General features: G+C 41.0%; 1 protein-coding gene across 1 annotated transcript in view; it reads left to right on the top strand.

The window, feature by feature from the left end:
- The window catches only part of LOC119771888 (receptor-type tyrosine-protein phosphatase F-like), a 122,442-nt gene that overhangs the window by 80,017 nt on the left and 28,034 nt on the right, over positions 1–14,391 (top strand). Inside the window, 7 exon segments of the mRNA XM_038268120.1 lie at positions 1,395–1,476; positions 2,430–2,624; positions 6,124–6,287; positions 8,439–8,450; positions 8,817–8,926; positions 9,993–10,090; positions 13,004–13,127. Of these exon segments, the coding sequence (XP_038124048.1) occupies positions 1,395–1,476; positions 2,430–2,624; positions 6,124–6,287; positions 8,439–8,450; positions 8,817–8,926; positions 9,993–10,090; positions 13,004–13,127 (785 nt within the window).

A 14,391-nucleotide genomic window follows, 5' to 3' on the forward strand; every position in this document is an offset into this window, starting at 1 on the left:
GTTAATAGATCTACAGTTAATAGATCTAAAGGTTAGTAGATGTAAAAGGTTAATAGATCTAAAGGTTAGTAGATGTAAAGGTTAATAGATCTACGGGTTAATAGATCTACAGTTAATAGATCTAAAGGTTAGTAGATGTAAAAGGTTAATAGATCTACGAGTTAATAGATCTACAGTTAATAGATCTACGGCTTAATATATCTACAGTTAATAGATCCAAAGGTTAATAGATCTACGGGTTAATAGATCTACAGTTAATAGATCTAAAGGTTAGTAGATGTAAAAGGTTAATAGATCTACGAGTTAATAGATCTACAGTTAATAGATCTACGGCTTAATATATCTACAGTTAATAGATCCAAAGGTTAATAGATCTACGGGTTAATAGATCTACAGTTAATAGATCTAAAGGTTAGTAGATGTAAAGGTTAATAGATCCAAAGGTTAATAGATCTACGGGTTAATAAATCTACAGTTAATAGATCTACGGCTTAATATATCTACAGTTAATAGATCTACGGCTTAATATATCTACAGTTAATAGATCCAAAGGTTAATAGATCTACGGGTTAATAGATCTACAGTTAATAGATCTAAAGGTTAGTAGATGTAAAGGTTAATAGATCTACGGATTAATAGATCTACAGTTAATAGATCTACGGCTAATATATCTACAGTTAATAGATCTACGGGTTAATAGATCTACAGTTAATAGATCTACGGCTAATATATCTACGGTTAATAGATCTAAAGGTTAGTAGATGTAAAAGGTTAATAGATCTAAAGGTTAGTAGATGTAAAAGGTTAATAGATCTAAAGGTTAGTAGATGTAAAGGTTAATAGATCTACAGTTAATAGATCTAAAGGTTAGTAGATGTAAAAGGTTAATAGATCTAAAGGTTAGTAGATGTAAAGGTTAATAGATCTACGGGTTAATAGATCTACAGTTAATAGATCTGCAGGTTAATAATGGGATGTATAACCCTGATAACGAATGATTGATGCCTGCTTAGTTTCCCTGTTTAGTGGTGAAAAAAGGACCATTGTGATTGTTCACTATTCTGGGTGAATAAACACTAATTACTTTAATGAAGGTGAAAACACACTGAACCGCCGCAGAAGAGTGACTGAGGTGTGAAGTCAGGGTAAGAATCCTGAAGCGTTTAGATTAGATTTTCTACAATCTTATGATTTTATGCTGTTAACATGAAGTTATTTTCCATCAGGTCCAAATGAGAACCTGTCTGAAAGCTCATTTCTATGAACAATGAGTCCAATTATTCTCCAACCACCTCCCTTTGAATTTAACCCTATGCTTTAATCTAAAGCCCTATGCCCTAACCACTATCCCGCCACTCACAGGTAAAGCTTCTGAATGGTTTTGTCTTTTGCAGGTGGTTCTACATAGTGGTAGTCCCTGAAACTCTTCTGTCTCTGAAGCATTGGAGAAACCCTGAGGACATACACCTAGATGAGGTAGGATGATCAGTCTGTTGTTCTTTTTTTTAATGTCCAAATGATAAAAACCTTTTAAATGGAAATAGCTACAGTAGTATCCATTCAATATTCCCCACTTTCCTTGGCAGATCCTTGGCTGGTCCCCTACAATTCCCTTTTTAAACATCAATCTTTGAACTAAAATATTCTGTCATGATTTGTGGACATTAAGATCTAAAGAGTAGCACCATCTCCTGGTCAGACCCTGTAATTCAATGAAAGGATGGAGTCAGAGTAAAAAAACATGCACAACCAGGAGAAGGCCATTGGCTGGAAGTTGGAAGGGATTTTGCTGGGAGTTGCAGGGAAATGCGCTGGCGTTTGACTGGGAAGGGCCATTTTGAATGTCTGCTGCTTCAGAGGACATGAGTGGACTCAATTTAAAGGGACTCTTTGGGTCATATTTTACCGATCAAATGTAAAGAGCATAGCAGGACACACATAAACATATTATTGTTTAAATCTATTGTCCTAAAATTAGATAAAGTAGATTTCTAAACAACAAGACATGTCCGCATGGGCTTTTATGAGGTCACCATTAGCTTCTTGTTGGCTTGATTTACACAACAGCAAACGCATGAAATGATCAGAAACCAAATCATTAAGCTGCAGACTCATTCCCTAACTTTGCCAGACCTGTGATTTATTTTGATCTTTATTTTGGAAAGTTGAGGCGTCTCCAAAGTTCAGGAAAGTTTGGCCCAGACTGTGTTGGATGGACGGGTCTGTATTAGGATGTCTTATCCATCAGGATTTTGTTTCTCTACGGCTCCAGCTAATTCCTGTAACCGCGAAGAAAGACGTTGAAGAAAATGTGTTTTGCAGAATAAGATTCATCATCCCTAACCTTCAGAAAGTTGATTTTTTTTCAGTTGATTACGTTTAAACGTCTTTCACCATGTTATGTAAAAACCTTTTTGTATTATTGGCAGATCCTGGAACCTGGTGCAGAGCAGACCCAGAACCAGGGTCTTCTCCAGCCCTTTGTTGCTGCTAAGATGGACATTCTGCCAGATATTTTTATTCTAGGCGACGATAAGAAATACAACGGCTACCAAAACAGGCCTCTTCCCGTCCTGCAGCAGCTGCGTTGCTTTGTTTTGGCCGACCTCACAGATCACGACTCTGTAAGTATCTCTTCCTCATTTATAAGCCCTTCAAAATTTGCCTCAAAGAAAAGGAGCTCCATCCTCCTGAGCCCCAAAAAAAACAAAAGTTCCCACATATAGTGAACAGCTACAGCTCTCTGATATAAACATAACATATGAACATTAGCATGTGTCACACAAAGTGCAGGTTAAGAGAGGATCGCCATAGGAGTTCAGGAACGCGGTTTTTGTTATTGTGAGATTAAAATGTAAAAACAATGAATCACCGCATGAAGACTTCATTACCCCAGAGGGATCATGGAAAGATTTTATTAAAGTAGAAATTTACTTAGTTCTGCTTTAGTATTTGTCTACTGCTTTATATATATATATATATATATATATATATATATATATATATAAAGAGAGAGAGAGAGACCTTTCACGTCTTTTATTTACTTCACATCAGAAAAACAGACTGTTTCCACCATCACAATAAAAAACAACCATTACCACACAAACACATACAGATAAGTTAAAGAACCAGTGAACCATCTTCCTCTACTGAACATAAAACATGTCTGATCCCCCACAGAGCCCTGAAAGGCTCCAGATTACTAGTCAGTGTGTAGAAAGCATGCTCCATTCTCAGACCAGCTGCAACCAGACCTTTCAGGCTCTGCACCACATCTGTCCAAACCTGACCCAGCATCTGATTCTTCCTGGTCCTCCAAGTAAAAAGTTTAGCCACCCCAAACAAAAAATGTAATAAAACTAATGTCAGTTTTCTACTTACTGTGTATCTGGGTTCAGAACAGACAGAGGGACAGAGAAAACCTCCCCCAAAGTGTCAAGGTTTGGTTTTAAGGTTTTTGGGAGGACCCAAAAGCAGAAGCTGAGAGGCAGGGGTGAGATCTTTGAAGGTTTAATTAACGATGACAGGCAGCCAAACAGGAATCCAAAAAATCCAAATTAAAAATGTTAATCAAAACAGGAATCCAAAAAACCAACATAAGAATTAAACACAAACCAGAACCATGGAGACATCAGGGGAAAACAATAATGAGGAGCCAGGGTAGGATGAAGTAAGATGAGGAACCAGCTCAAAGGGACTGCAGAGGGAGTGTATTTATGGCTGACTGAACAAAGGAAGGACTAACGAGCTGATAAGGAGCAGGTGTGAGCAGAGCTGATGGGGACGCCAAGGGAAAAGAAAACACAAGGGGGCAACAAAGGACGGACAAAGAAAAACCTAAGAAACTAAAATGAATCCAGACACACCAATAATGATAGAAAACAAGGAAAACCTGGATGAACTTGAAACTGAAAACGTAGAGAAAAACAACAGAACCAAGATCGTTACACAAAGCTTCCACCCATTCTTTCAAAACTTTAAAAAGACCAACTAGCCGAGGACAACCCACCACTAAGTGCTCTCTGGATGTTTTGGTGAGGTGGCCCAGTTTAGTAATGCCGGCCTCAGCAAATGTAGTTCTCAATGTAGCAGAAGGAAAGGTGGGATTTCTGAAGAAGTTGTTGTAAAACAGCGGCTCCTCGTAGATCCACATCCCTGGCCCAGAGTCCTGAGTCCTTGTGACCTTCAGTGTCTGTCAGGCATTGAGCTGTAGAAAGGTGTGAGTCCTGTCAGGTCAACTTCAGATGGTCTTAGCAGAAATAACTGCTTATCCAGTCCAAACCGGCCAGCATACCTGAGTAGCAGTCCAGCAGGAGCTAACCAGCAGCGACGGCAGCCATACAACAGCCTCTGTGCCGTCTGCAGTCTGAAAGCCGCGGTTCTGGACAGAATGTCTACAAGTCCTTGTCCTCCCTTTGCCACAGAGATGATGCAACCAGGTTATTCACTATCAGAGCTCTTCCCCTATAGGACAGGTGAGGTAGCAACCACACTCTCCACCACCAAACCCCCAGGGTGTCTGCCTCACGGAAGGAACAATCAGATCTCTGATATCAGATGGAGCTTGGCCATTTAAGGCTTTATATGTGAGAAGGAGGATTTTAAATTCTATTACCTTCTCTGCTTATAGAAAGCCTAGTTTTTCTTTCTCACCTTGTTTCCAGGCCTCTTGTCAACCTACTTGTTTCTGATTAACTGAGCTCTGAAGCCTTTTTTGGGAAATTAAAAGCAACCAACGCTTACTTGGACATTATTGTTTCATTTAAGTTTGGTTAGATGAACTTGTTTTATTTCTAAATCTTCAGTCTAAATGGACACTAGAAATGAAGGCTAATGTGGAGTAAAAATGAGCACCGAGAGTTGATATGCAAGGAAGAAAAGGTTTTATTTTACTCTGCAGAGGAGAACTACACAGTATAGCTCTGACTAGGTCCTGACCAGCCTTGCATTATAAAGACTTCTTACACACGAACATTGAGTTTTCCCAACAGAGACACTTCATCAAAGAACATAAATTTGTTTAGATAAACAATTCAGACAACTTTTTTCCATTCACACCAGAGACAGGACGTGAGGATCTTAAACACAAGGACCTGTTTATCTATGTTTTCCTCTTATCTAAACTAGGGAGAAAACTCCTTTTCAAACCTCCTTCCTTTCCCTACATCTCAGCATAAAGAATGGAACAATAGCTTCTAACTATTCACCATTATTCAGAAAGAAAAACCGGCACACTTTAATAATAATAATAATAATAATGAATTTTATTTATCATGCACTTTACATTTGATTTCAAATCTCAAAGTGCTACAAAACAAGTTTAAAAGACCATAACATTAAAAACAGAGTAAAAAGACAGTCATTAAAATCAATACATTAAAAGGCATACGTAGCCTATTAAAGAAAATCTAAAATCAACAATTGTAGGAATTTCTAAAAAGGAAAGTTTTTAGTCCTTTCTTAAAACAATCCACCGTCTGTGGGGCCCTAAGGTGGTCTGGGAGGGCATTCCACAGACGGGGAGCTGCGGCTTCGAAGGCCCTGTCGCCCATTGTTTTTAGCCGTGTCCTGGGTGGGGCCAGACGGTGCTGTTGGCCTGACCGGGTCCGGGAAGAGGTGTGTGGTGTGAGCAGTTCAGTGAGATACATGGGGGCCGCACCGTGCACACAGTGATGGGTGTGCAGAAGAATCTTGTACTCTATACGGGCGTGAATGGGCAGCCAGTGTAAAGTGTGAAGGATGGGAGTGATGTGCTGGTGTTTCCTCACCCTCATCAGGACCCTGGCAGCGCTCTTCTGTACATACTGGAGCTTCTGAAGGCTCCTGCCAGAGATCCCGACGAGGAGAGCGTTGCAGTAATCCAGCCTGGAGGAGACGAAGGCGTGGACTTTAATATTTAACCTTACTAACATCCAAAGAAAGAAAACACAAACCACACTATTATTAAAGCCCATGTTGGGCATTAAGTTGGTTACTTTTTTCCAGCCAATAAACAATTAGTTAAGGTATTTAAATAGTTTTACTTTATTATGTATCTGTGGTTTGCTGAGACAGGATGCTATTCCATTCCCGTCTTATAAAATGTCCTTTATTGAAGTAAAGCTCCTCTTGGATTCTCTGCAGCAGAGGATGTTTGCTGCCAGTCCGTTCTCTGACACCTTCATGGTGAAAGCTGGCGGAGTCACCAGGCAGGCTCAGGAGGATCCAGAGATGTTGTGGGTCATGGGTCCAGTGCTGGCTGTCATCATCATCATTATCACAGTGATTGCTATTTTACTCTTTAAAAGGTGAGTAAACTACCAGTGAATAATGGAGTGATCAGTCTGCCAAAACATCCAGCACACCTCACAGGTACACAATACTGTTCATTTTTTCACACATTCCAATGATGACGTGTTTCTTTTATTTGAAAAAACATTTGACTTATCTGACTGGGTTTAATCATTTTGCCCTCTATATGACAAAAAGAAACAATATATTATCTAGAGACTCTTAATAAGAGGAGGTGAAATCCAGTTCAAGAGATTGTGTGATGATGTTAAGTATATGTTTCTGTACAAATTGCAACCGATACTTTCCTATGCGAGAACACAAGTCCAACCTGGCTGTTTCTCAATTCACAAGAACACGAGTACGGACTCATGTCCTCCCCAAGTCTGTTTTGAGAAGAACACAGGAAAGTCTGGACTCGGGGAGAACGGGAGCACGCAGAATTAATCTGGGTCAACTGGAACAGCAGCGTACTGATGACATCACCACATTCAAAGCTATTCTGGAGCTGATTTTAGCCTTCTGTTATTAATAGTCTCTAGATTATTATAAAATACAACTTTTTCATATAGTGGAGGAATAATAATGAACACAGTCAGATAAACACAAATCAAATGAACATTTTTCCAAATAAAACAATCAAACCTCCATCAGAGCCAGCGGTACTTCACACACGGCTATGCAGAGAGAGGGCTGCTGCAGACGGGCTAACGTTAGCCATGGCTGCTGCGGACAGGCTGACGTTAGCCATAGCTGCTGCAGACAGGCTGACGTTAGCCATGGCTGCTGCAGACGGGCTGACGTTAGCCATGGCTGATGCAGACGGGCTGACGTTAGCCATGGCTGATGCAGACGGGCTTACGTTAGCCATGGCTGATGCAGAAGGGCTGACGTTAGCCATGGCTGATGCAGACGGGCTGACGTTAGCCATGGCTGATGCAGACGGGCTGACGTTAGCCATGGCTGATGCAGACGGGCTTACGTTAGCCATGGCTGATGCAGACGGGCTGACGTTAGCCATGGCTGATGCAGACGGGCTGACGTTAGCCATGGCTGATGCAGACGGGCTTACGTTAGATCCGAACGCTGCAGACGGACTAACTTTAGCCCCAGCTGCCCCAGACGGGCTAACGTTAGCCTCAGGCCCGCAGATGGGTTAACGTTAGCCCTGGTTGCTGCAGATGTGCTTTCGTTAGATCCGGGCGGTGCAGACGAGCTAACATTAGCCCTGGTTGCCGCGGCCGGGCTAATGTTAGCCTCGGCTGCTGCAGACAGGCTTACGTTAGATCCAGGCACTGCAGACGGGCTAACGTTAGCCACCACAGACGGAATGACGTCAGCCCCGGCCGCCGTAGATGGGTTAACGTTAGCCCAGGCTGCGGTTAGCCTCTGAGCTCCGCTGGTTGCCGCAGTCCTCTCAACTTCGTTTTTTTTTTTTATTACGCATTAAATCAGTAAACGGTCCATATAGGGAAGCTTAAAGTACAAATTTCTCACCTCAAATTATCTTAAAACGTACTTTTATTGAACAGCAACAACAGAAAAGTAAACTTTTAACTTAATACTCTGAGCTCTGTGAGCGCTAACCTGGAAGCTGCTGCTGCAGTGCATGCTGGGACAGCTGTCAGTCTGGGGAAAGGACAAGTCTGCTCTGATGCATGCTGGGTAAAGAGGGAGGGGCCAGAACAACATCCAGGGACTTTGTCCCTTCTCTGTCTGCTGTTCTTGTGAATTGGAACAATTCTAGGGCTTAGGCTGATTACGTTTCACGAGCACACGAGAACACACAAGTAAACATAGTGAGAAACGGCTGCTAATTCCCGTGGTGTGAAAACAGGCACTACCTGTTGTCTGTTGTCATGGTGACTGTTCCAATCGGGGCTCCCCTGCATTTCATAGCATTTACACATGAGCTCGAACACAAGTAAACCTGCTTAGAGTTGATTATCTCACAGCAGCTGCTGTGAAAATAAAACCTTCAAAAGTTCAAAAGCTCTCGCTAGATCAATTCAGAGTTAAAGATTAGAGTCTGAGTTTGTTAAACCTGTTTTATGAAACTGACCTCTGCTTATTCCCATATAAATCATTTTCCTCAATGAGTTGCAACATTTAAGATGTTTTTGTTTTTTCCTCCATGTTTCTTCCATGACCGTTGTCTGTGGGTGCAGTAAACAGGAAAGGTTAGTGCTTTTATCTGTTATCATAAATCTCTTTCTCTTTTTACATTGATTGCTTCTCACAATCTTTTGATTTCTAGTTTTCAATATATTTTCTGAATCATTTGTGACCTCGCCCATAAAACCCGATAAAAGTTTCTCATTAGTAGCTTAAGATTTAGAGAGAACCCGCTCATAGAGGACAATGTCTAGAATGGCAGCTCTATGATAGATGTCTCTCTGTCTCTGGGGCCTCTATTATGGTTCCAACAGAACACTGCAGCTCCAGATGGAGACTTTGTGGTTCTGTCTCCATGGTAACCCATTATGGAAACTGAACAGGCTCAGAATTAGGATTTGGTTTTTATAGTGGTCATTTCTGTTCCCCAGGAAAAGCACATCTTCAGCCAAGAAAGAACAGCTGCTAGAGATGAAAGATCCCCTGATGGCCTGCATGGCTGACCCTCTGGAGATGAGAAGGTTGAAATGTCAGACCTCAGGTATCAACACCTTGACTCAAACACAGAGGTTTACATATTTTGGCATATTCATGAAAGAATATACCAAAATAGAACAGCATCCTTGGTTCTATCTAAGCAGAGTATTTATGTGTGCACAGTTTTTATCCCTTAGCCCACAGAACTGTTTGTCATGTTGGTTTCCAGTCTCCTAACCTACATGCAGAACCACAGCAGAACAGATAGCAGATAAATGAGGTTTATTTAAACAGTTAAACAAACAGTCAGAGATCGGGTTTGGTTCTTGGCCCAAGGGGGGATTTCATGGAGAAGTCTGGACACTGCTGAGCAGAGAGGATAGGTCTGAGGTTGTCGGTTGACGATGTGAAGGCTGCGGTGGTGGGCGGACAGGTATGCTCAGGCGTGGAGGAGGAGAGAGAAGTGATCTAACTTCCAGCTGGAGAATCCAGGAACTGCTTGAGATTAAACTAAGGGGTTGAGGGTGGAACTCAGGCAACCAGTGGGCATTGATCCATGGCGTCACGGGAAGGCAGGATCCAGAGGTAGTTCTTCACAAGGACAATCCACAGCGTCAGGAGCAGTGATGTAATGAGATGAGCCGAGGCTTGTGTCGAGTAGTGGAGGGGGCGTTTCCCCGAAAGCGCATGTCGAGGCTTGACGTCCGAAGCCTTGCTACCATGATACCAGGTAACCACTTCAGGAAGTGGATCAGACCACACAAGACCTTCGACAGGCATTTAAACAGGCTCAGTATTCAGTCCAGATGTGGGAGTTTGGAGGAGAGTTGCTGTCAGTTGGATAGAGTTTGGATAGATTCTAAGAATAGATCTTACCTCATGTTCTTGATTTAAACTGTTCCTCTCCCACACAGTGAATAACCTTTGTGGCTTTCTTTCCACTGATATTCACCAGACTTCAGCAGAGTTGATCAAAGCAGGGGGATGATCTAGGTTTTACAGTGCTTTATTACCTGCCCTCCTAAAGTTATGGTTAAAGTAATAGTTCTTGGTGTTGATGGCTCTAATGTGTTTATTTCTCATATTCAAAGTTATTGTATCTGTGTACTGATCTCTATGTGTCTTTTCAGGGATGAAAGAACATCCGCCTATACCGATCTGTGACTTGGCACAGCATGTAGACAGACTCAGGGCCAACGACTGTCTGCTGTTTTCACAAGAATTCCAGGTGCATAACCTTGGTACTGTTAATGATGTTACAGTGTGAAAGCAGCACACCACCTCTCCTTTATGCACGCCAGCAGACATGAGTGTGTTGAATTATCTGGTATCACCATCAGTTATCACAAATAAAACATCCTGGGGATATTTAACAACTTTCATGTAAGGCAATCAAATCATTTCTTGTGAGAATTAATACATAAAAAAAGAACAAATTTAGGAAAGAAAGCCAACTTTGGTCTTTGGCACAGAAGTTTTAGGGAGCAGGTTTCTATTAATAGTTGACCATGTCTGTCTTTTCTTCCCAATTTATGGTGGCTCTTCCTTTCTTGACATTACTGTAACAAAACTACTAAATTGCCATTTTTGCAAAGAAAATCTCCAAACGCTGAAAAATATTAAAGGATTTCCATGCATGCCCATTATGCATGTCTTTAGCTGATTTTCTGTTTTGCTTTGCCTGACAAAGTTTTGCCTGAAAATCTAAATATACATCAGTTTGAGGTCAGTTCCCTCATCTTTGCACAGATAGACAGATTGTTTGGAGAGTTTGGGAATTGCCAGTTATGTTTATCATTCTTACTGCTTAAGTGATTGACTTTGCTTTTTATTCAGTTTTGGAAATTCTGCCTTAAAATCCTTCTTTGCTGCTGATGAACTCACCGGATTAACCATCAGTGATGGGAGTAACGGCGTTGACAGTAACGCCATTACCTTTTTTAGTAACGAGTAATCTAACTAATTACTTTGACTGTAACTATAACGCAGTTACCATTGCAGACACCTCGTTACTGCACGTTACTCAGGTCGCACAATGATCCTTTTTTCATGATAGGACTCGTGCATGCCTTGTCATGAGAGAGGGGAGGATGAGAATGGCTGATGTATAGTGAGATTCCGTCTGTCAGTTGGGTAGGTGGGTGTTTCTGCTGGTGGGTGTTAACGTACAGCACACACAGAGAGATGGAGAGTCAGGAGGACTCCTGCAGCAAAACAGCGTTTTCCAGATGGAAATAGCGGTGTAACGTCGAGCTGCGTTTCCCCATCAGATATGGTTTCCCCTGCATCTCCGCACAGCGCAGGCGGCACGATTCACCGCGCAGGCGACAAGAAACACGCATGCTCGCTAAAGGTGCGCAACAGTCGCCCTGTGCTCGCGCCACAGGAGAACTATGGAGAGCGTGAACGATCAAATGTTAGCCTATATGGAGAAAGGGAGAAATCTGGATGGATGGATGGATGATGGATGATGGATGGATGGATGGATGGATGGATGGATGGATGGATGATGCAGTATCTATAACAACCCAAACACATAGCATTTCAGAATTAGACATCCTCAGTTATTAATTTCATAAACTCACCAGATTTGAACGCTGTGTTAAAAAACTGCCCCCCCATGAGTAGAGGTAATGCAGCCTGATGATATTTCCACCGCATCAGATAGTGCTCTCCCCATGTTATGCAGGGGGAGCGCTATCTGACGGGGTTTATAGGCCTGTCAGATCGCGTTCCCCCCTGATGTCATTTACGTTGAGTTGCAATAAATGCTAAACTCTCTGCAGGTTCTTGTCTTTGTCGTCCGCTCTATTCAGCTGGCTTTGAAACACACGGCGAGAAGGTGGGGGCCGGGTGGGGAGGGTTACGGGGGCAAGAAACGCAAAAGTAACGCAATAGTTACTTTTATTAGTAACTAGTTACTTTTATTGTGGAGTAACTCAGTTAGTAACTCAGTTACTTTTTGGGAGAAGTAACTAGTAACTATAACTAATTACTTTTTCAAAGTAACGTGCCCAACACTGTTAACCGTAATATAATGCCCCAAATAAAGGTGCTGAAGGTGGATGAAGCCTGGATTACCTTTAGTCAAACGGTTTCTGAAAGCAAACATCGTGCCACAACTTCCCAAAACCTGCTGCGTCCCTCTGCCTTCTAGTAGATTTCTTATGGCTGATAATATGCAGCTAATCATTGATAACAGCCACCCCATGTCTAAAGCCTTCAGTTTCACTTTTTATTTACGTACTTTAATAATAATTGATAATAACTGAACTTTATTTATCTCACACTGGAAAAATTTCCTCTCTGCATTTAACCCCTCCCCTTGGGGAGCAGTGGGCTGCCATTGTGCGGCACCTGGGGAGCAGTGTGGGGTTAAGGGTCTTGCTCAGGGACCCAGAGTGCAGGATGTGGGGATCGAACCGGGTACTTGCAACCTTCTCAGAGCACAGCGCAATGCTCCCAACTTTATACATTTTATCTACGTTATTTACATCCTACCTTCTTAAAAAACTGTGTTTTAAAGCTAAACTTCCAGTGAATTTCACATGTTTCAGTCACATGGATTTGATGTGGTGTTTAAAAACTATTTAATTGACAGAATATGAGATTTTTTTGGGAGGGGTTGTTCAATAGGAGCGACATGCCGATCAACTCTTTTTTAAAGAACTACTGAAATCATATCCAGATTACACATGAATACATTAATTAATTCTGCAAGGAAAGGAATTAGCTTATGGTCAGGATTATGATTCACTCTGTGATAATAACCTACTGAGCTACTGGTAGACACAATCTGAAGGCATTCAATGGGACTGATAACCGCTGATAACGAGTATTTAATGGGATGATACCATCCAAAGGGGCTGCTTTGTCTGGTAAATGTATAATGACTGACTGTTCGATGGAAAAAGAAAACTAGTAAAGCCAGATGGAGAATTGCCTTTTAATCTTATTATGATTTAATTTAGTAACATACCCATTATGAAATAGAGCACAGTCATTTAAAAAAGAAATCCAGGCTCCTCCTCTGCATTTAGTCAAGACGCATTTCATAATGTGGATAATCTGGATCGACGGCTGAAAGAATCTGTTGATTTGTTTAGACGTGTTAATAAATCCAGCTCCTCCTGTGCTGCAGACCATCGATCCTGGGCAGCAGCTCACCTGGGAGCACTCCAACCTGGATATTAACAAGACCAAGAATCGTTATGCAAACGTGATCGCTTATGACCACTCCAGGGTCATTCTCGCAAAGATGGAAGGTAAGGAACATGGTTTTTCAGAGATTTAAAGGATTTTATTGTGTGGAGAAAATGAGAAAATATAGAAGAAACTAAGTTATTAAAGCCTGAGAAATAATGAAGTATATGAAACCTGCAGAGCTAACATTTATTCAAACCTCTTAGCAAACAGGACCTAAAATTACACTGGATCTAAACTGACCTGTGATGAAAACAATACAATGAATCCTAAAATCGAGGCTATGGAAGTAAATCTGTGCCGCTGGGAATTAGATTAAAAATATCACTGAAATACAGAGATGGCAAAAGTACTCACTTTCCGTACTTGAGTAAAAGTACAGATACTTGTGTTAAAAAATACTCTGGTAAAAGTGGAAGTACTGATTAAACTTCTTTACTCAAGTAAAAGTAACAAAGTACAGGCTTGTAAATTTACTTAAAGTATAAAAGTAAAAGTAGAAACCACTTTTTTCATGCCGTTGCCTACATTTTAAATGGATGTCTGCCAATAGGACTAGATCTCCATTGTGTTCATTTCAATCATCTCGTCGTCCATGCTACTATGCTAACGCCACCGCCACCAAGCTGCAATGATTTGCCGCCAATCAATACCGCCGAATCTGTCGATTCATCTTGTAGTGGTGCGTCAAATGCAACGTAGATTCCCATCCAATTAGACTGAATTTGGTATTGATGACGTGAAAAATAATAACGGTAACTCCATTGAAATGATTCAAAACTAAAGTAACGAGACAATTTTTTAAAATGTAAAGAGTAGAAAGTACAGATATTTGTGTAAAAATGTAAGGAGTAGAAGTAAAAAGTCGCCATAAAAATAAGTAGTAAAGTAAAGTAAAAATATCAGAAAAATCTACTTGAGTACAGTAATGAAGTATTTGTACTTCGTTACTTCCCATCTCTGCTGAAATATAAATGTTGTATGTTTGTACTTAATATTTCTGTGTTAAAATATTTTTAAAAAATCATTGTCACTATATCTATATAGTTGAAATTTTATTTGTTATTTTCACTTCAAGCTAAAAATTCACGTTACTATTTCACAGTTAATTTTCAATACCTGTTTTTTTCAGTTTTAGTTTTTAGTGTTAAAAAAAAGCAGCATATAAAAAATTCAACTGGCTCAATTTCACTGTCTTAAATTCTGCGTCTAAATTCAGTGTAAAAAGGGAAGGGTTGCTTCAGGTCACAGACATTAGCAATGGATTGTGGCGTCCAACACCCAGACAATCCTGTTACAATACTTGCTTGCAATTGCAACTTGTTG

This window comes from Cyprinodon tularosa, unplaced genomic scaffold (assembly GCF_016077235.1).
Source record: "Cyprinodon tularosa strain WSP-4 unplaced genomic scaffold, ASM1607723v1 ctg693, whole genome shotgun sequence".
Classification (NCBI taxonomy): domain Eukaryota; kingdom Metazoa; phylum Chordata; class Actinopteri; order Cyprinodontiformes; family Cyprinodontidae; genus Cyprinodon; species Cyprinodon tularosa.